Source organism: Leptosomus discolor, chromosome 10 (assembly GCF_034619465.1).
Source record: "Leptosomus discolor isolate bLepDis1 chromosome 10, bLepDis1.hap2, whole genome shotgun sequence".
Taxonomy (NCBI): domain Eukaryota; kingdom Metazoa; phylum Chordata; class Aves; order Leptosomiformes; family Leptosomidae; genus Leptosomus; species Leptosomus discolor.
This window is the reverse complement of record NC_141400.1, coordinates 3,555,216-3,576,963: the sequence shown is the minus strand read 5'-3', so window position 1 is coordinate 3,576,963 and position 21,748 is coordinate 3,555,216. Positions and strand designations below refer to the sequence as shown.

Genomic DNA, 21,748 nt, shown 5'->3' with positions numbered 1-21,748 from the left:
CCCAGCGGCACAGCCCAGGCAATGGCCCGTCACCTGGAGCAGGATTCACAGTCAGCGCCAGAGCTGACGCTCTGCTCGCCGCGTCAACGTCTTTGAAGGATATGCAAGAGCTTCCTCTTACCTGTTGAAGGTGGCGAGGTGCTTCTGGCTCTTCAGACAGCTTGTAATTGTATTGCATCAGAAAGCCTCCCAAATTTTCTGCATTATAATTCATGGCTGACTTTTCTCACTCCGGAGTCACCATTTCATTCCCTATTCCTCAGTCCTGAGGATTCCTCTGTTTTGATCTGTCCCTCTGCTCTTTTAAATCCTTTCCGTTCCCTTGCTTCTGTGTGTTGTCACCAGCCCTTTTATTCTGCTCCTGGTTTGTTTGGTGACTTTTCCCTTCTTTTAGACTATGGTATAAATAAATGATTCTATTTCTTCACAGGGTGAAGGATGAAAAATTGGGTTAAGGCATATGCCAGGACTGAGGCAGTTGTTTGGGGGCAGGGTAATCCAAGCCAGCTTTTCAAAAACGATCCATTTGACTTCTGGAAGTGCCAGCCACTAGAGTGAGCTGTGAGGGCAAGAGAACAAGAAACTCCATTTAAAACCATCTTCCACTTTGATTTTGCGTCATTCTTCAATAATTAACGGACGTATTTTGTACAAGAGCATACGGTTCAGTGATTGTATCATCATTCGACTGTGATAGCTCATGTACAAAGAAATTACTCTCCTGCCCCAATTAGAGTGCCATAACTGTTTCTCAACCCCACTGCTAGAAGGTGAATCCAGCTAGGAATATAACCCATTCATTTTTTCATTCCAGGTCTAAAGCAGCATCCATTTCTAGCAGAATTGTACCAGCTTGGACCTCCTCTTTGGGGCTACCAGGCTTCACAAGGGAATTTTTGCAATGCGTGCAGTGGAGCAGCAGGAAACACGAGTAATTTTACACAAACTGCTCAGGCCCTGTATCATCTGTTAACCAGAATAAAAATGACATGGACTTTCCATCACCATGGCGTTCCAAGCAGCAGAGGTCAAGGCAAAAATTCTTTCTGTGTTAAAACATCAAACAGCAGTGTGCCCACAAAAAATTTCAAGCTTTTTGGGTTCAATATTGATAAATGCTGTCAGCTGGCTATAGCAGCAGTCCTCACTGCCTCTCCTCCATCACACATTATTTATTGTTAATTAATCCTCCTTCCTCCCCTTGCCACTGACTCCAGAGGTGTCTTGTGAAGCCTGAACTAGTACATGTTAGTGAGTTTTACCCTGGGCTCTGTTTGGCTCCATGCCGTACAGTACCACTGTTCACCTTCAGCAGGACAAGAAATACAGAGATGCTTCTCTTGCTTTGGCCTTTCTTAGGTTTCTTCATTGGTGATAGAAGTTGTAAAGCTGTATGCACGTACAGTCTGTGACAGGCTCTGTAACCCACGTGATAACCTCACCAATTTCTGCCCAAGAGAGCAGCTCACGTACCTACAGCATCACCTTTTAGGAAAACAACTACTCTCGATCCGGTGACAGGGAATGCACCATCCTTTGGTGCAAGTTATTCCAGCGGATAACTGACAGCATCACTTATTTCTGTTCTGAATTTGTTCAGCTTCAGTTTATAGTGGTTAGAATCAATTACACCGTTTCCTCTGAAGTTAAGATGCTGGCTGCATTAAAACAGGGTTTTGCCACACATATACTTGTAGACAATGTTGGAGTCACTTTATGTCCTTAACTTGGATAACCTCTGTGTTGACCTTCTGCCTCTGATTTACACAGCGTGTTTTCCTCACTAACCCTGAATTATTCCTTTAACTCTAAAAGAGAGTGTCTTGGATCAGACTCTTCTTTGCAGTGCTTGAACTTAAGTAAAATATCTGTCAATTGCTGTCACAGACTCCACCTCTTCCCTGTACCAATGGCTAGCAAAAATGGGATTCATCTCATCCAACTGGAAACTGAGACAACTCTAGTCTCTAAATTTAATTTTTCATCCTTTATAGATACCTGTAGAGGGGAATTCCCCCCTTTCTGGGGTAACCGAGCAACCTGTCCCTTCAGATGCAGCTGTAACCACCTGGGCACCAACTCTTCGGCCTTCTGGACTGAAGCAGCGTTCTTGGGTTTTTCCACTCTCAGCAGCCTTCCAGCTCTTTCCAAAGCGTAATGAAACTCCTGGCTGCTGCCCTGGTCCAAGAAACCACCTCAGCACCACGGGCTTTGGTTTGGACCTTTTAAGAACCACAGATAGAGCAGCATCATGATGGCTTGGCCCATCTTTATTGACAATTTATGAATGTAGGAAATCAATGCCACATTGAATTACATCCATGCCACTTGTGAATTGCTGGCTGTAAAATGGGAATATTCTTACAATCTCTCATGGACTGTGTGACCCGAAGCTCCCATGTTCACTAAGGAAAGCTTTCCTTTTGGTGGTGCTGTCGCAGTCTGGGAGTAAACGCGTGGAAACCGTACCTCAATCTGCATTATGCAAAGCCAAACACAGATTTACAGCAGCACTTAAATACGGTAACTACTGAAAATCATGGCCTTTTCAGCCAGGAGAGAGTCCGCCGCTTGGCTGCGGGCACCAACCGAGGAAGGCAGCCCCCGCACAGCCCCGACCCGCAGGGCCGCTGCCCGCCCCAGGGCTGCGCGGACAAAATGGCGCCCCCCGGGCGAGGCGACCCTTTGCCCCGGCCGAGGCGGGGCTGGTGTCTCGCGCTGCCGCGCGCCCGAGCACTGCCAGCCCCGCCCCGCCCCGCCCCGCCCCTCCCCTCCCGCCGCCGCCCGCGCGCTCCAACTGCCACCGCCCGCTGCGGCCCCGCCCCAACGGCCGCCCCGCCCCAGCGGCCGCCCCCGCTGCGGCCCCGCCCCGCCCCTGGCCCCCGGCCGGCCCCGGCGCGGCGCGGCTCGGCACTGCCCCCTAGCCCCGGCCGGGCCCGCGGCCCCTCCCCGCCGCCCGCTCCCGCCGCCGCTCGGGAAGATGGCGCTGCGCGTCCAGGTCAGTGGCACCCGGGGCGGCATGGCAGGCGGAGCGGCGGGGCCGCTGGGACCTGGCCTGGCCGTTGGGGCGCGACGTCCGTGCGGGGCTGGGGCCGCGATGGGACTGTCGTGGGGGGCGGCGGGCCGGGAGCTCGGGAGAGCACAGGGAGGGGAGGGAGGCTCGGAGGTGCGCGGGTGGGGAGCGCTCGGGGTGGTGTGGGGCTGCGGCCGCGGTGGGTGAGCGGGGCAGGCGAGCGTGGAGCGCGGAGGTTCGCCCCGGCAGGCGGGCGAGAGGTGCCCGGCGAGCTGCGGGCGGCGTTGAGGCGAGCGGGAGCTCGGTCGGATCGCTGACCCGAGGGCGCGGGCTGGGCTGGGCTGGCGGCGCCTGCCCGGGGACTGCGGGGCTGGTGCAGGGTGGTGCTGGGTCGCCGGAGCGGTAATGTGGCGGCGCGCGGTGCCGGTACCTGCGGGGCTGGGTGGCGGTGGCGGGCGGCTGGCCTGCGGTGGGCGCTTCCCGGCGAGTCGGCGTGTGTTCGCTCCGGACCCTCTCCGGGCTTACGGCCGCCCCAGGCCGGGGTGAGCTCGCCGCACCTGCTGTCCCGCTGCCGCTTCTTGCCGCAGGCCGTGGCGGGCTCCTTGCGCCGCGTCCCTGAGAACCGGAGAGGACTCGTGCGGGATGAAGCTGTGCCTCAGATAACGGAGGAAGGAAGGGGGGCGCGGGAAAAGGGCCTCGGGAGACGCTTGCTGAGATGTTAAGCATTCATCTGGGTTTCCTTGCCGTTTCTCTGGCTTGGTGGCAGCAGGCTTTGACAGTGTTAGAGAGGCCATTTTAGGCATTTATTTAAATACTTGGGTACCAGCATCCTGCGTAAAAGGACTACTGAAATATCTTTTATCACCTCGTACCCAAATGGCTTTTTTTCTTTCTTTAAATGCTACCATTTCAGCGGTTATGCCCATCCCGTTGCTCTTGCGTAGAGCTGGTGGAACTTTCTTAATAAAATGTTTTCGGTCAGAAAATGCTGATTAAAATGAAAATGTCTGTGGGAATTTGTCAGTGTCAGCAAAACTTTAATCAGGAACCTACCTGGTTTCCTGCCAGTTTGCTTGGCTCCTTGGCTGCCTGCCCGGTGGGTTGCTGCGGAGCTGGGCCCCCAGCATTTCTGGCCCTTAGTTCTTTCACAGGCTAGTAAGAGAGCTGCCAGGGACTTCTGAGAGCTGAGCTCTGGAGAGGTGGGACCAGAAGTATCTGGAGAACTTTATTTAGCTTGTTCTTGAATATTATGAAAGGGTGACAAGCAGGGAAAAAAAAAAAAAATCACAGCATCTAACCTTTTTCACTAGGATGTGGGTCTGTGTCTTGGAAAAAGCTGCAATTCTTTGTGATCAAAAATGCCGCTTATACAGGTCTGTTTCTACTCCTGACTCACTTAAAGCAGCCAGCATCTAACTGCTAGATACTCTTCACGGACACGATTGCTTTTTTTCCTTAGGAATCGTCTTTCAGCTGTTGATAAGGGTTTGAGTAAAGGAGGTACCTGAGGGCATCAGTTTCACCTGTTCTGTCTCACAATAAAAAAGGGATTGTGACAGTCTTCTGTTTTCTTGAAGAAAATATCTATGTCCTATAGAGAGCTCGTTTTTGACTTCTCATTGATTTCTCCAAGTATTTTTTTCTTAATAAAGTTAAATAATATATCTCTATGGCTCAGCTGAATTGCCATTGTACATAATACGGTTGTATTGCTGATTTCAAGTTGTGTTTTTTGGTTTCACTGTCTGAATCGAGGAAAATCAGCACGTTTCCTTGGTACTGTAACTATAAAATATAACCCAGAGGACATCTAACAAGCTCCTTGGCAGCTGGAGAATTGTGAGTGATTTTTGGCCATACCTCCTGCCTGCCAATAAGAAACTTTGTTATAACGGTTTTCTGAGGCCAAACGTGTCCAGATAAAGCATTTCAAAGTGCTGCTGGTCATCAGTCTCAATATTGGCTAAACCAACTTTTCTTTGGAGATCACCGCCTAGTTTTTGTTCAGGCTTGCTTTAAAAATTCCCTCATTATCCTTCAGATGAAGTGCTTTACAGTTTTAACTTGTCAACAAGAAGTTCATTCTGATCCTTAGCCTAAATTTCTAAATTTTGGTGTAACCTTAACATATTAACACACAACATTAAAGTGCATTTGTTCTTGAAATCCACTATCAATACTTTGTGCATAAATTATTGCTTAGCCAGCTTATGAATGGTTTGCTATTTTACTGCCAATTAGTAATCAGATGATTTAGACCTTGGTGATTGGGCTGGTAGTTTTATTCTGGACTTCTCAAACTTGTCAAGTTTGTCCAGACTTGAAAGTCAAATTTCAGATCAAATAGAGGAGGGTCTGTAACTTCTGCTGGTTATGACATGATAATTGGGTTCAGGCTTCTCAGATTGTATTGGAATTGTTCCATTATGGAGAGAGGCATTGTAATTTATGTCTGAAGACTATCTTTGCTAGATGTCCTTATTCCTGTGTTTTACCCTGATTATGTGGGGTTTGTGTTGTATTAATATTATGTTTTCCCTAGTGTATATGCTTGCATTTTATGAGTCTTAATTTTCACTTTAATTGGCATGGATCGTGCTTCATTTAAAGTTGTGTTACTGGGATTTTTACCTGTTCCTTATTTTTCTTCCTGAACTCTCTCTGAACATAGGGGGAAGAAAACAAAAACAAAGGATGTCTCTGTTGAGCTCAGACTTTGAGATAGTCGATCTGTTCATTCCAGAAGCAGATGTGCTATTACTTAAAATTTCTCCAAAGGAACAAGTACATGGCTACTTTGGACCGAAAATCAGGGACTCTTAAAATGTCATTATTACTGAAATTCAGAAAAAGCTGATCAAAGCCACGGATTCCATAGGCACAACAAACAAACAAAGAAAAAAAAAGAAAAATAAAATAAAAATACCTTTTTTTTTTTTTAAATAAAAGTGTTTCTCTAGGAAATTACATGCTTTGATTGACAAAACCAAATGCACTTTGGTTGCGAAAAGCACTATTACTGTCTTGGATTTTTAAAAGGCATTTGAACTACGGTATAAGTGATGGTAGATTGTGCTGAACCAAATCTTTTATTTCAAATACAAAACATCTTTTTGGAAGGGCTGATGAACAGGATTTTGACTCAAACTTTTAAATGAGGCTGGTCAAATACTGCGTGTTCTCTTTTCCTCTTCTTTCTAGGCCACGCTCAAGTCATGAAATATTTACTGGGTAATGCTGTGGCCAGTTCTTGCTGAGAGTTACGTAGGCTTTGGGAAGCTGATGGATGCTAAAACTTCTGTTTGTGATATGATGCCATAATATGCTCAAAGGGTTCATCTCTCCTGTTGCAGAGTGTCTAATAGACATAAATCATATCCCTCACATAGGTGAGAGATATTCCCTCCACGCACCTTTGTTACCAAAGAGAACTTTTTCAGCTTCTAAGTGGAGAGGAATTTTAGCTCTTCTGTTGCTACTGTAGCTTCTGAATTGTCCCATCTTTCACTGATATTTGCATCAACAGATATAGAAAATGCTGGGTTTTTTTCCAGGTGTAGTAATTTAATGAGTAATTATAGCTTTTGAAATGAAATTTGCCAGAAGTTTCCCCAGTAGCATAGCTCAAACTGTTCACTGTTCTCTATCTTTCCGTCTCTCTTCGGAAAAGCCATGGACTTCCCATCTGAAGACTTAGAAAAACAGATGGATTGAACCGTATTAAAAAATACTTTGGTAGCTGAGAGAATAAGAAATGGCAACTTAATTTTCAGAGTTATTTTTGGCTTCTTGTCGTAGAAAGCCTCCTATTTTTTGGCAATTTAAATGTGAATCAACTGGAAAGCTTAGCATAGGTAACAGTTCGTGTTGCTGGTGTAGTATCTAGGTTTATAAACATGTATAGAAATCTTATGTGGTTGAAAAGTCTTCATGGAAGTCTCAGTTGTGTTCTTTCCTGACAGAGTCTGGCAGAACTAGAAGTACTATGTAACCACCTCTATGAAGGAACTGATCTAGCACAGCGAATGCAAGCTGAGAAGGTACTCTTGGAGCTTATTGATAGCCCGGAATGCCTTAGCCAATGCCAACTGCTATTGGAACAAGGAACGGTGAGTAGCTGAAAGATGTGTTATCCATAAATGTAGCAGTTGTAGTTGTACTGACATAAATTTCTCAGTCATGGGCCATTATCATGTCTGTACGGTGAAGGCAAAATGCTTTTCTCTTTTGTGTACATACACTGTTTCAGACATTATTCTAGAAATTTTTTCATTTGGAGGTGGTCTTTGTAGAAGTGGCAGTACCTTGCATTAGAGATGTCAGGGACAAAAAGGGAAAGCATCTTAGCTTTCAGTGCTTTGAGAAGGGTTGTAGTCAGGGGTTGTATCATCTCTAGAGCAGTGTTGGGACACAGTGTGGTATAACCTGGTGTTTGAACATCACCTTGTCCTTGTTTCTAGCTGTGAGCTAAGTGAAAAAAAAGGTATTATAAAAAAATTCCCTGCACTGCTTGTCTGTTGTCTGTTCGTTTAAACTATTCTCTTATCATTACTCAGTTTCATTCCTGGTGTTTTATTTCATTGTTAATTCTAGATAAAGTGATAGAGGAGCTGATTCTTATTTCATAGTCCAACCTGAGTCTGGTATAATTCTTGCTGTGCTTTTCAAATAATTCAAAAAGAGAGAGAAAGAAAAAGAGGAAACACATTTAAAAATATCTTTAATCCAGGGCTGGACCCGTGGTAATCATCTCATGGTTCTAAATTTTCAAGTGATTTGAAAACAGGTTTCAAAACTAAATGACTCTACTGAATAGTGAAATTACTTTTAGATGGATGGTTTCCAACAACAGGGATGATTTTTTTAGGTCTCTGCTTTTTTGTTAGAGTTTTGTAGTTTATGCTTATTTATAATGAAACAAAGATACTACTAAAGCACGTATTTTATCCATTTTTGGTACAGTTAACAAACGTAAGCAAAACCCAATAACCAATCTGGTTTGTTGATTATTTAGCAGGTTTTTACTTATTGTCCCTCCCTTTAATTAGCTTATTTTTTTAATTATATATTTTGATGTGTTTTTGTAGACATCCTATGCTCAGCTTCTAGCAGCAACGTGCCTGTCTAAGCTTGTAAGCAGGGCATCTCCGTTACCTATTGAACAAAGGATTGACATTCGTAAGTAACGTTTGTGGTTAAAATGTCATTCTATTAGTTGGATCTAAAACTTTTAAGTTAGCACAGTAACCATTCAGTGGATAGTCTGTTTTTTCTCTAGTTCTCTTCGTTTACCAAGCCTGTTACTCGTAAGGTAGTCATTGTGAGAGAGTGAACATAAAGGTCATTGTGAGATATTTCATAATTTCTCTGCAATTAGCTTACAAATAACATTTCCTAGTTTCAAAATTAAAATAGATATGTTAGCTCAGATTACTTCATATTCAAAAAAACCTCTCATTTTTTTTCAAGATAGACTTTGTATTTATCCCGCAAGACGCCAAAGAGATTTAGTTCATGTTTGTAAAGGCTGAAAGTTTAAGCTATTGCTAGTACCCTCGCCAGTCACTTACATGTGACGTTGCTTGTGATCAGCTCTTACCATTTGTAAAAGTCATGCCAGGACGGGTTCGTACTTGCAGGATTAAGATCCTACAAAATGCTTACTTTTTGGGACCCTCGTTAAAGTCATTGCTATATCCTAAAAGAGTAAGCAAGTATGGGTAGTAGTGAAAGAAGTAGTAGTCACTTTAGTAGTGAAAGGCTTTGCATGAGGAGCGTGTGATTCAGTTTGGATTTTTAGAGGGTGTGCACTGTTGTATCCGTTCTGTGGGTAACAGTACTCTGAAATGCACGGCTGAGAATCTGCTTCTGATAAAAGCGTGTTCTTTTAGGTAAAAATCAACTGCAATTGTATACATTCCAACAGCTTTTGAAACAGGTTAGCTTCCCTCTAGTTAGAGAGGAATTTCTGCAGCTGCAATGTGCATTACCTGAAGGGACGTTTTAGATTGCATTGGGAACATTCAGTAGGGACTCCGGTCTGAAAGAGCTTTTGAGTTGGCTGTGAGAGCTGCTGTTACACAGTGAAATAACCAGTGCCCAGTGTATGGGACTGTGATGAACAATTACTCTGTTTTACCTGCCAGTGTTCTCTGAACTCACAAGCTGTTGTCATGTGTTCTGGAATAATGGTCATGCAATGGAATTGTGTTACTAAATGTTTAGCTGTATTTAATGATCTGACGTAACTTACAGTTATTGTACTGACCATAAGCATGTAGGTGGTTTTTTTTTAAATCCATGCCTTCAGTTTGTATTAGAACCATTGAATTCATTTTCTTTACAGAAGACTTGTGTTGCTGATTTTAAAATGCTTCTTTACAGGAAATTACATTCTGAACTATGTAGCATCTCAACCCAAACTGGCTCATTTTGTCATCCAAGCTCTTGTTCAAGTCATTGCTAAAATTACAAAATTAGGATGGTTTGAGGTACTAAAAGATCAGCTCATCTTCAGAGACATTATTGCTGATGTAAAAAAATTTTTGCAGGTAGGAAACAATCGTTCATTTCTGCCATTTTTTTTCTGTTTGGACCTCTTCACTTTTATTGATTGGCATGTTGTGTCACTTGGTTGTTATACTCATGGGTGGAGAAAGTGTGAAGAGCCTTGCTTAAAACAGAAGATTGCCCTACGATGAAGAACCAGGGTGGGTTTGATACTTGTGCTAGGTTGTGGGGTTTGCATCCATAGTGCTGTCATGTTTGGTTGGTTGGTTTTCTTTTTCCAAAGCACTTTTTCACAGTGTCGTTGTAAAACATCAGCCCCTCTTGTCAAGCCATTCTATTTCATCATGCCTTAATTTTTTTCAACTGAAGTGGAGAAACATTTCTGATAGTGTTAATTCCAGTTACCTGGTTAGAAACACTGGTACTGCACCATCTGAAGAGTAAGACTGTCAAATGTTTTAAAGCACGAGTCTGGTTGTGGTTCTTGTAGTAATGACCACTAAAGCTGTGCCGAACTGTTCAGTTCTAGGACTAGTTCAAATGTATTTTTTCAAGTGCCTGTCATGGAGGCTTGATCAAAAAGATACCTTTATAAACTCTGTTGGAGTGGTCACTGTTACGGTCTTATATTGTTGCTTTTCTGTATAAGCAGTGGGACACCTGCACTTTAATTTTTGGCAGAGGTCACTTGATACCCCTGCTTTTGAAGCTACTGAGGAGAGTGTGTGAAGACAGAGCTATGGCGCACAAAATTGCAAGACAGTGTATATATTTGTTATGTGGTCGTGGTCCTTGTTTGCTCCATTCCTTATTCATTTTATGAGAAATTGATGATTGATATTTGTGTGCATGGGTACTTGGATACGTGTGAAGAGGAGTGAAAGAAAAAAAAAGGACATGCTATCTCTCCTAGGGTTATGGTGTACAAATAGGGAGATAGATAATAAATGAACTGAAGTTTTTATAACTTTACCTATTTTAGCATATGCATTTAAATCTAATGTGTGACAAAAATTATTAATTCTAGGTAGGGATATGGGGAAGTTCGGGAGGAAAGATCATTCATCTTCACTCTCCAATAATTGGATGAGACAGGAATGTTGTTTGACGTTTCCTTCTACATTATTTGCTGTTCCCCCACAGCGCTGGTCACTGTTAGAACAAAGATGCGTTACAGGATAGAGCGGGAATCTTGGTACATAGTATGTGAAAATGGGCAGTGATTTCTCCTAAGGCCAGAGTGCAGTCATTCGCTATGGACTGTTCACTGTGCAAATTTACGTATCAAATCTAGAGTAAGTACTGTCAGACACAGAGGCTAAAGATACAGGATATGCAGCATCTTCTGTGAAGTAAGTTTGGAGAAAGGGTTGTTAGCCAGACTTGGTTATTTCATACATTTAACATGTATAAAAAGGTTCTTAAAAAGTTTTCTGGGAGATGGTTTATCTGCTTTAAAAGTTAGTACAGCTTAATCTTCCTGAATGTCTGTCTGAACGTAAAGCCTAATACTTACTTTGAGAAAAAAATCCGAAAATTTAAGGTATTTGGAGATTTACTTCCAAAATGATTCATTATGTGTATATGTGTTGGTGATCCTGGCAACTCAGCAAGAAAATATGAAGTTAAGAGTTTATGTTTCTTGCCAGTAAGTTTCTCATTTGTTTTTCAGTCTTACTTTGTTTATAATACTGTTCACGTTGATGTAGTTCTTGAGGTACGTTGGGAATGTCTAATAAAAGATAAGTTGCAATATTCTGTTTATTAAAAACAAACTCAAGTATACCTCTCCACCATTTTGCAGTTATTTTTATGAATGTGCTGTAATTGGATTTTGCATTTATTATTAAAATGATTGCAGTGTGACTCTTCAGTGTGTAGCTCATTAAAAGTAGAGATTTAAATACAAAATTTAGCTTGAGAGATTTCTTTAGTTAAATTAAGAATTCCTGTAGAAAAGAAAATTAAGCCATAGATCTACTAGTGAATTAAATTTTAGATAAAAATTGAAAAAATAATCCCTGAACAATACTAATACGTGTTAATAATTCGCATATGTTAGTTTCAAATACATATGCATTGGCATTCCAGACTGAAGTTCATCCAGGGTGAATTTGAGTGTGATTTAATATAGAAAAAGGGATTAACAGCTAGGTCTGCAGCTCTGTTCCCAGCTCCATAATTCACCACACAGCTTTTCACACCTGTAAAAAAGGGGAGGTTGCATTTTCCATTTTTTGCAGGTTTGTGTGATCTAAGGAATATTCATACAGACTATTTAAAGAATTTGAAATGTAAAGGAAAGTCGTGTTCAAATTAACAGTATAGGATGTTTAATCTTACTGAATGCAGGTGGGGCAACAATATAGATTTTGTCTGGGAGTTCTCTGAAATCTTCTCTTTTGCTTTGCTTTGGTGCAAGTGATAATACAAAATAGATGACAGTGAAAAGTTAAGCCCCTTGGTAAGTAGCCAGATTCATTAGCTGAACTTTGGGTGATAGTGAGAGTTGGAAAAATGAGTGTGGTTCTGACAAATAACAGGAAAATTTTGACAAGGATGACATTGCTCTTTGCGTACCAGGGGAGCTGAGGCTGCAGACTGCAGCAGTGAAAGTAGACGTAGGGATCTTGCCCCTGACCCAATGACAAGGCCTAATTGCAGTTGATTTTAATTGGTTTTAACAAAGCAGATTTAATTTTTCTATAAATGCTTTGTAGTGGCTCAGTACAGACAGCTATATTTTATTAATTAAATGCAAAATTCTGCATTATATCTGAATTTATAAACATTCCAAGGAATTTAAATACTGATGATCAGATTGCACCCTCAGATACAAATATTTGAGACCTACTGCCTGGCTTTTTAGACACAAGTCCTCAGAGATGGAATATATCGTTCAAATCAAACTAATGCAGTGTATACTACTGTGGAGGGAAGAGAATTAGTTTTTTTTTGATAGGTAGCATTATTTTTTTTTTTTTTTCTGAGGGTGCCCCATGATCTTTTTCATCCATGTACAGTTCAATTTTTTTTTTTAATGGTTTGAATTTCATGCAGCTTGCCTTACCAGTTCTGGAATACTGAACAGACCTTTGAGAAATGTGTAATAGTGGATTTAGAGATTGCGTTTACTTAGAGTCTATTTTCAGACAGGTTTTTGTTACTACACAGTTCTTAAAATTTATGCTGAGGGGTTTTTTTCAGAGCTAATTAGGGAGTTCGAAGGTCTCATTCTATTAATGTTGATAGAATTTGCCATAAAATCCTAAACAGCTTTGGATATCTCAACCTGAAAATTCCTCTTGATTCTAGAAATGTTGGAAAATACTAACCATAAGGTGTGATGTTTGAGCAATCCTGTCTGTTTTTTTCCATAGGGCACTGTGGACCATTATATAATAGGAGTAATGATTCTCTCAGAACTGACTCAGGAAATGAATCTAGTAAGCATGTTTGGGGTTTTTTTTCTTCTGCAAGGGATGTATGTATAGCTGAGAAAGCAGTGTGTGGAAAGTTTCTGCCCTTCATAAAAGTGGTTGGAGAAACGTTTGTTAGACATGAAGGGATTAACACATCTTCCTCCTCCCACCAAGATAGATAAAGAGACAAGATGTTCCTAGTGCAGGGACTCTACCTGTACCAGATACATACCATATCTTATATGGGGTTAATTTTCTCTGTTATAGTCACTAGAACTAGTAAAACAAAGTGACTTACCAACTTTTTCAATTGTATTTCTGCTGATGATTTTCTTTTGCCTACATCTTAACCTGGGGAAGTCTCTCAGACCTTTCCATCCAGAGAGACAATCTTGAAGGGAAAAAAGGAGGCGCTTCAGGGATCTGTCAAGATCTGTATTTAGTGCTGGACCATAATTTTCATTTCGAGTGTCAATTAATCTGCCAGATATATCTATCATCTAGTTTTAGCAAAGAAGGGAGCATTGTTTATTCTGTCCTAACTTTTCTTAGGTTGATTATTCAAGACCTTCAGCAAAACATCGTAAAATAGCTACCTCATTCCGTGACACCTCTCTAAAGGACATACTGATGCTTGCGTGCTCTCTTTTGAAGGAGGTGAGGCTCTCTATATGAAACTAAATTGTTAACATCATAATTGTCCCAGTTTGAGTCCTTAATGTTTTCTGAGTGGATGAATTCTGTACTTAAATGGATTACATGACACCCAGTTAAGCTCAAGTGACCAAAAAAATGTTCAAAGACAAAAAGTCCAGTCTTCCTCCTCCACATCTCTTGCTCTCTCTCTCCGTCCTGTCTCTCTCTCTTTATATCCTGCTGTAAGGGATGAACTATCTAAATTCTGAGCTCATCTTCTCTCTTTTTTTTTTTTTAATTTAATTATATCTCAGTTTTGGTAGGCCTACCAATCTCAGTATTTGCTAAAAGAATTATTTATTAACTAGGAGCGACGAAGAAGAAAGACAAATTCTCTGTCGTGGTATGCCAGTGCAGTCAAACCTGGCCAAGGTGTTTTTCTCCTTCAGTAGTTCCCTTATCCTCTCTGTAACATTTTGGGGTAATTCAGGCTACAGCCTCTCAAGAGCCTTGACAGGAGATGGGGCAGAACAGCATGCTGTAAGCTAGGTCTCTCAGGACCAGGTAGGTTGACCTGAGATCAGAGCTGGAATTTGCCCTTTCTGTTTTATGCTGATCAAGACCCCCCACAGCAGTGGAGGTGGCACTGTGAGGTACCATTCTACTTCTCTTAAGCTCAAGGAATTCTTTGCTTTTGAGAGCAGCTCATTTTTTAAATGTTGCCTGATTTCTATTGTTTGACTTATTTTGGGAGTGCTGATTTATTCAGCTTTTCTGAAAACCACCAAATTAATTAGGTCTTGAAATTTGGACACAGCATTTAAGCTAAGAGTTTAAACACGGATGCCATCACAGTGGGTCAGTAGGTAATGGTAGCAGTTACTTTTTGGCTGAGTGTCATTCTCAAGGTTGAGAGATGCGATTGAGGTACTGCTGTAAAAAAGATAAACTGTGTTAGCTTAAATTTCTTTCACAGTATGTTTTTAGTCTAATTAGTGTGTTATACCTTATATTTGCAATAAGTTTAAAGGGCACATGTGATCAGCTACCGGGGCTCAGGTGACAGGCAATGTGTTTTTTTTAATATATAGAAGAATTAAATAGTGTGTAAGCCCTCACCTCTGAAGAGGGAATGCCCTGCTAATGTACGCAGGATGTTTTAAATCGGTGTTGGAATTGCATATTAATGGAGAAATCATATATAATTTAAAAGAATTGGATATTTTTGAAAGAATTTTCTTCGATATAGTAAACCTCATTACACGTCAAAAGAATAAAGATGTCTATGAGAACCTGTATCCTGTGTCAGCCACTTCTAGCTTTCTTTGAGTTCAGCTGGTCTACCGGTGCTCTTTTTAGTCTGTCATGTGTTGACAGGTTTGTCTGAGTGACATCACACAGATTTCCAGAAAGAAATTTGAAGAAAATTATAATTAGTATCTTTATAATGCTAACCTTAGTATAGGAAGCTGGTTTGAGGAATATTTCAGTGTCTAGAATACCCTGAAAAATACACTCAACTAACAAATGTGGAGTCACTAAAATAATTCCAAGAGTTCAACAGTTACAGAGAGGATTGGTGGCAAAACAGGTTATGTTTATACAAGACATACAGAAATTCAATGTTGATTTTAAAGCTGAATTCGTGTTTTAGTGTCAATTCTAATGTGGTGCAACAGTTACAAGGTTAATGAGACATCTAATGGCACACAGTTGATTTTAGTTGCTATCATCTGAATTTAAAAACTTTTTGTTAATAAACTTGAGATGTGACTTTGAATCTAAATAAGGAGCAAATGAACTAGATAAATTTGTTGCCTTTGCATTTATTTTTTTGTTTTTCTAGACAAAATTATGTCAGTTTTCTTCTTAATGTTCATGAACTTCTTCAATGACTAATGAATTTGAAGTTTGTTTTCAGTACCTTTATATGGTGTAATCTTGAGGTAGTAATTTGTTTAAGAGAAAATGTTATTTAAATTATTGTAATTACAGAAAGGGATAGATAAAAATGTGTTCTTACTCACAATCTGTTGGGTATAGACTTCCAAATCCCAACAGCTTGTTTTGCTTACAAAGTACCTTTTTATTCTGACACTACCGGGGTTATAAAGCAGTAGAAATGCTGACAGCTGTATGTGTACAGGTGTTGTAAATAGCTGCAGTCAGATTACAGACTGTTCATTTCATTGTTTTTTTTTTAATGCCAGGTTTTTCCTAGACTTATCAAAGCAACAGGCTTTGAGTGTGCACACTGTGAAACTCGGGCGGTTTAGCAGCCTGGACATCAAACTCAAAAATAGCCAATTGTTGAGATTTTTTAAGCTATACAGTGTATATGAGCTATACTCCATGCTGGTCTGGAGTAACTGAAAGAGAAAAACATGAAACCTTACTGTTTAATTTTTGCGATGAACATCAGTGGTGTTTTAACAAACAGTGTCAGTGACATGCTGAGTTTTACCTGTAAGTATTTTATGCAAAAGGATTATTTCACCAGGCTCTTAAAAATTATTTATAAGTCTGGGAGCTTTAGCCTGAAATGGAAGGTGTCTCTCAGGTGGTAATGATGATTTTCGCATTGCCTTTAAGGAAAGACTATAGCTTTTATCATTGAAGGATTTATTTTTCTCTTAGTGTGTGTTCTCTTGCTCTGAACTTCGCAGTTTTATATGCAAACATTTTCCTGTTCAAAATTGTTTTTAAAGCATGTTCTGTGCGGGTGACCTAACAAGATTTCTTTTCTCCTTAGCTTTTGGCAAAACCTTTAACCCTTCAGGACCAACAGCAACAAAGTCTAGCCATGCAACTTTTGAAGCTTGTACTAAACTGTCTTAATTTTGATTTCATTGGAAATTCAGCTGATGAATCTGCAGATGACCTATGCACTGTGCAGATTCCAACAAACTGGAGAACAAGTAAGAAAGGCTCATAAGTTTAGCAGACTGAAGTCTATACCCAGTGGATTGTGTAATTTCTTTTGTCACAATACTTTACAAATATAAAATAGTTGTTAATGTGGAGTAGAGTTTTTTGCTGGTGAGTTACTGATAAACCTCTTCTGCCATTTCTCTCACGCTTTTCCTATTGTTATGTAGTCTGTAACACAGATATTTGCAGTAAATCGAATCCCATGGTAAAAAAGTAAATCCCATAGGGTCACAGCCAACTTCGGGCATCCTCCTGCTCTGGCCTGGGGTCCTCCACAGGCTGCAGGTCAACATCTGCCCCACTGTTAACCTCCCTGGGCTGCAGGGGCACAGCCTGCCTCACCGTGGTCTTCACCACGGGCCGCAGGGGAATCTCTGCTCTGGCGCCTGGAGCACCTCCTCCTCCTCCTCCTTCACTGACCTTGGTGTCTGCAGGGCTGTTTCTCTCACATATTCTCACTCCTCTCTCTCCATCTGCAATTGCTGTTGCCCAGAGTTCCCTCCCCCACTTAAGTATATTATCCCAGAGGCGCTACCGCCATCGCTGATGGGCTCGGCCTTGGCCAGCAGCAAGTCTGTCTTCGAGCCTCTGGCATTGGCTCTATCAGACATAGGAGAAGCTTCCAGCAGCTTCTCAGAGGAGCCAGCCCTGTAGCCCCATCACTACCAGAACCTCGCCGTGGAAACCCCGTACAATGTCCAGGCTAGCTTTAATGAAATCACCTTGGGTAATGGATGCAGCACTAGCAGCGTAGAGGTCCTTACAGGCTAATTTTTCCTGCTTCTTGGCAAAGTAAGCCTGCTTGGAAGTCTGTTCCATCTAGCTAAAGCAGCTATGCAGTTTCCCGTACACAAGATGCGAGGTTTAAATCTGGCTTACCTGTATAGCATGACACTCTAGTGTTTGATATTCATCGTTATTTCAATGATACTTTTCTTCCGTCAGTTTCCGTGCATAACCCCATTCCTTCTCCCAGTTTCCATGCATAACTCCATTCCTTCTCCATTAATGTACAGTAGTCTCCAATTGCAGTGTGAAGGATGAAGAGCAGTTATATATGGCAAGCAGGGGAGTACTGACAAAAGGCTGAATTTGGGCAAGGGAAAGCAATTTCCCAAGATACTCTAGGAAGGAGAAGGGGGTAGGTTTTCCCAAGATTTTGGTTTAGATACTTCTAAATTGTCCAGGGGGGAATCTCCCTTTAGTCATTAAACACTAGCCTAAGGAAATTAACCTTTGTTATGTGACACTTTATTTTACGGAGGTCTTCATGTAAAATAATACTTATAAATGGACCAACTTTGAAATGGTACTTAATTTGTGGGATTACTTAATTACAAATTATTTGTGAATTTTTTCTACCCTGTCATTACCCTTCATGAGATAGGGTAATGTGAGAGTTCATCTGATGTGATTCCACAGTGAATTGGTAACTCGGTGTTTAAAGTATTTTTTTCCATTTATCAGTCTGTGGACTTCAGGATAGTCTGTGGAACTTTGGTCCAAAACTTGCCTTTGTTTAAATACAGACTAAACTAATCCTTAGTATCTGGGACCTGTTTTGTCTCAGTGTGCTACTGTAGTAACCTGAAGAAATCAGTTTACCTACATCTGTTACAGAACAGCATTCTGTAAGCAACTGACAAAGTATTGCATCATATGCAGTTTAAAGGAAGTATTCTTTGTGAGCTATAGCATAGATTAAATGTGATAAGAGAATAGTGCTTTGTTTAATATTGTACAATAATAATACATATAAAATAATTAATCTATTCGAAGTTTATTCTTGACTACAGTGATATCTCACTCTTGCTGTTTTTGTTAAAAGGTTGATTCTATTAAAATAAAGATACTTAATTGTTGCTTATAGAGAGTCATAAAACCAACTTATCTTTTTCCGTAGTCTTTCTGGAGCCAGAGACCTTGGACCTGTTTTTTGATTTGTATCATTCCCTTCCACCAATGCTGTCTCAGTTAGTAAGTGACACATGGTTATTTGCACTCAAGTAGTTATGGAAAATAGTCTTTTTACATCTATAGTTTGTCCAGAAGACCGTGTTTTATTCTGTGCATTAGCATGTTATGATTCCCCAGCTCAGTGCCCCATCACAATGTCTTTTCTTTGAACTTGAGCCCCAGTTTTCACTTCGGAATCTGAAAGCATTCAAATCCTTCCTCCTCCAGTTCAGCACTACTCAGCCGCATAGAAAACATCCACCCAATTATTTTGATGAACTCAGAAGCTGTTGTAAAAGGGAATTTTAAGAGAACCATATTTGAGTTCAATGATCATATAGACATTGTTGCAAAAATAATCTTCAGCCACAGCAGTAGGTTGGATTGCTCCAAACGTTGAGATGCTTATGCTGAGAGTTTTAAGGGGGTTTTTTAATCTTACAGTATTTTTTTTTTATTCTTCAGGCACTTTCTTGTTTAGTTCAGTTTGCTTCTACAAGGAGGTCTTTATTCAGCAATCCAGAACGTGCCAAATATCTTGGTAACCTAATCAAAGGAGTCAAACAAATACTTGAAAATCCACAGGTATCTCCTTATTTTTTATTTTATTTATTTGAAATACTAAAACAGCTGTGGATTTGTTTTTCCAGTTACAGTCTTCATTAATCTACTGAATCTATCAAAACCGCTTTCAGCCAGACGTCTGTTTGCTTTGATTTTCTATTCAAAACAAAGCAAAATTCCTATGCAAATGAAATTGATGCCCAAATAACAGTAGTGCTTATAAAATTTCTGTTAGATTAAGCTGTTAACTTTTAAAAATTTGCTTCTTCAAATTTAGGGTTTATCTGATCCGGGTAATTACCATGAATTCTGTCGGTTTTTGGCTCGGCTAAAGACAAACTATCAACTAGGAGAGCTAGTAATGGTGAAAGATTATCCAGAGGTCATCCAACTTATAGCGAATTTTACTATTACTAGCCTACAGGTAAGAATATATGCAGAAGTGTTTTCTTTTCTTCAACTCTTGAATGACAAAGAAGACTGATCCTGGTTCTCTGTGTTGGTGTTTTTTGAGGAGGTGGTGAGGCTTGTCTTTACGTAAAAATACATTTTGTCAGTGATGTGACTCAGATTTCTAAATTCTCTAGAACTGGTTCCTGCTCTTCCTATTAAGTTTTGTAATGGGAGCAGATATAAAGAAGAAAATGACAACTGAGGTAGGAGATAGGTGGATGTTAATTCTCCAGCCTTAGTCCTCACCCTCAAAAAATCCAACAGACTTTATCCAACCCTAAAATACTTATGGCTATGCTCCCAGGTACACTTCAGTTTGAAGTGCCTACACTGACCAGGTTCTTGAGTTCTGCTTTTGTGTGCATACATACGTACACATGCACACGCCATTGCCTATATGCTGAGCTGCTGAGTGCAAAGTTGCTGTCTGAGCTGGATTCAGAAGCTATGTGGAAAAAGGTCTAAATTTTTGAGGGACCCACCTCTGTATGAGAAGGACATACATCACAGGCTCAAGATTCTTAGTGTTAAAAATTTTACATTTGAAACACACCAAGATAAAGGCATGCACACTGTTCGAGTAATACTCAAAATTGTTATTTTAGCATTTCCTCCAGAGTCTTTCTCTGGTCTTCAGAATAACAGCTGAAGATAGTGACCTTTAGGAGAAGATTTGAATTCCTGAGTTGCCAGTGGCAGCTCCATAAGCTTGGAAGAGATAAGAAAGTTGAGATGCATTTCTGTTGTTTACATTTCCTGTTAGGTGGCTCTAGGCAGTTTCCCACTCGATTTAGGGTTTTTGAATGGCCCTTTTATAGCACTTGAATCTCACCATGCACTTGTAAGAATCTAGGCCTCACTCTGAGTTTTGAATTGTGGATTTCACTTGAAGGAGGAGAAAGTGCCTACAAGTAATTCTGGATCTACTCTATAATGTGTACCATAGTATGTCTCAGTTCTGACTGAGTCCTTCAGTAGTTATGTGAATGAATAAGACTACTTAAGATAAAAGCATCATGTTTCTCAACTACAATTTCACACTGGGATGCTTTAACAGAAGTATGTTTTGTTTTCTTATAGCACTGGGAGTTCGCTCCAAATAGTGTTCATTATTTGCTAACTCTGTGGCAAAGAATGGTAGCATCTGTACCTTTTGTGAAAACGGCAGAACCCCACCTCTTAGATACATATGCACCTGAGATAACAAAAGCTTATATTACTTCTAGACTGGAATGTGTTCCTGTAGTTATAAGGTAAACATGTAATTGCAATTTTAAAACTGTACTATTGAATGTTTAATTTTCTGATTTGTTGGCGTATTATATTTTGGTTGTGTTTAAAATCTGAGTACGCTGGTTCTGATTACCATGGCGATTTCTTTAGATTATCTTAATTGGCTGATACCATTTTACTCTTTTTGCTTATTAAATCCAAGCTAAAATAAAATGTAAATTCTAATTGTTTTTTCCTCTCACGGGCCTTTGTGTTTTGGAAAAAAAGCCTATTTCTCCCTCTCCCTTTTTTTAGGGCTGTCTAAATTAACTGTATTGTTCAGCTGTGACATGCTTTCTTGATGAGTCACTTTCTAGGGCCACGGAGGGTAGAGTAATCGGGGAAAGCAAAATGAAACCCACGCACAAGAAAGGGTGAGACTGAATAGAACAAGCTAGAAAGTGGCAAGATTAAAGTGGGCCAATTTAAAATTTCATGGTTCGAATCTTCTTTTTAATCATTTAAGTAAGTGACCTTACACTCCGTACTATAATACAGCAAATAAGAAAAATGTGTTTAGATTGCCAAAGAGCTTTTCTTCAAGGGCTTTTATGAATTCCTGGTGGTAGGATCTCCTGTCAGACTGTGGGACTGCAGAACAAGCCACATCTGGTTTTCCTTTTCAGTTTTACGTTAACGAGATGTCATTTGTTCAGTTTGTTTGAGGAAGTGCGTTAAACTTCACCATTGTCGTCCTTTTGTCTCAATTTAGCCGAAATCTCAAATAGTCTGCAAATAGTGTAGTCTGTCATTTTACTGTTTAGTGACTAAGTTATAGTTGGTGTTATTTGCCTTATGTTATCACCAGGCAGCCTTTTCTCAACCGGCCTACACTTCTTTTGGCGTTTTTAAGTTACCTTCTCTGTTCAGCCTTTCTGTAATGGAATCTCAGTGTTGAACCTTCATGTCTCAGCTTTCTTCTCCGCTGAGTGGTACATTCCGTATCAGCTTCCAGACTTGAAGTACTCAGTAGGGCTGAGCTTCTGAGCTG

At 40.6% G+C, this 21,748-nt stretch overlaps 1 protein-coding gene across 1 annotated transcript in view; it reads left to right on the top strand.

Annotated features, from left to right (window-relative positions):
* The first annotated feature begins 2,980 nt into the window (after positions 1-2,980).
* The window catches only part of RANBP17 (RAN binding protein 17), a 163,072-nt gene continuing 144,304 nt past the window's right edge, over positions 2,981-21,748 (top strand). The window contains exons 1-11 of the mRNA XM_086470933.1: positions 2,981-2,998; positions 6,976-7,122; positions 8,101-8,191; positions 9,398-9,564; positions 12,904-12,969; positions 13,498-13,602; positions 16,334-16,499; positions 18,416-18,489; positions 18,934-19,053; positions 19,310-19,456; positions 20,566-20,738. Of these exons, the coding sequence (XP_086327059.1) occupies positions 2,981-2,998; positions 6,976-7,122; positions 8,101-8,191; positions 9,398-9,564; positions 12,904-12,969; positions 13,498-13,602; positions 16,334-16,499; positions 18,416-18,489; positions 18,934-19,053; positions 19,310-19,456; positions 20,566-20,738 (1,274 nt within the window). The remainder of the gene's footprint in view (positions 2,999-6,975; positions 7,123-8,100; positions 8,192-9,397; positions 9,565-12,903; positions 12,970-13,497; positions 13,603-16,333; positions 16,500-18,415; positions 18,490-18,933; positions 19,054-19,309; positions 19,457-20,565; positions 20,739-21,748) is intronic.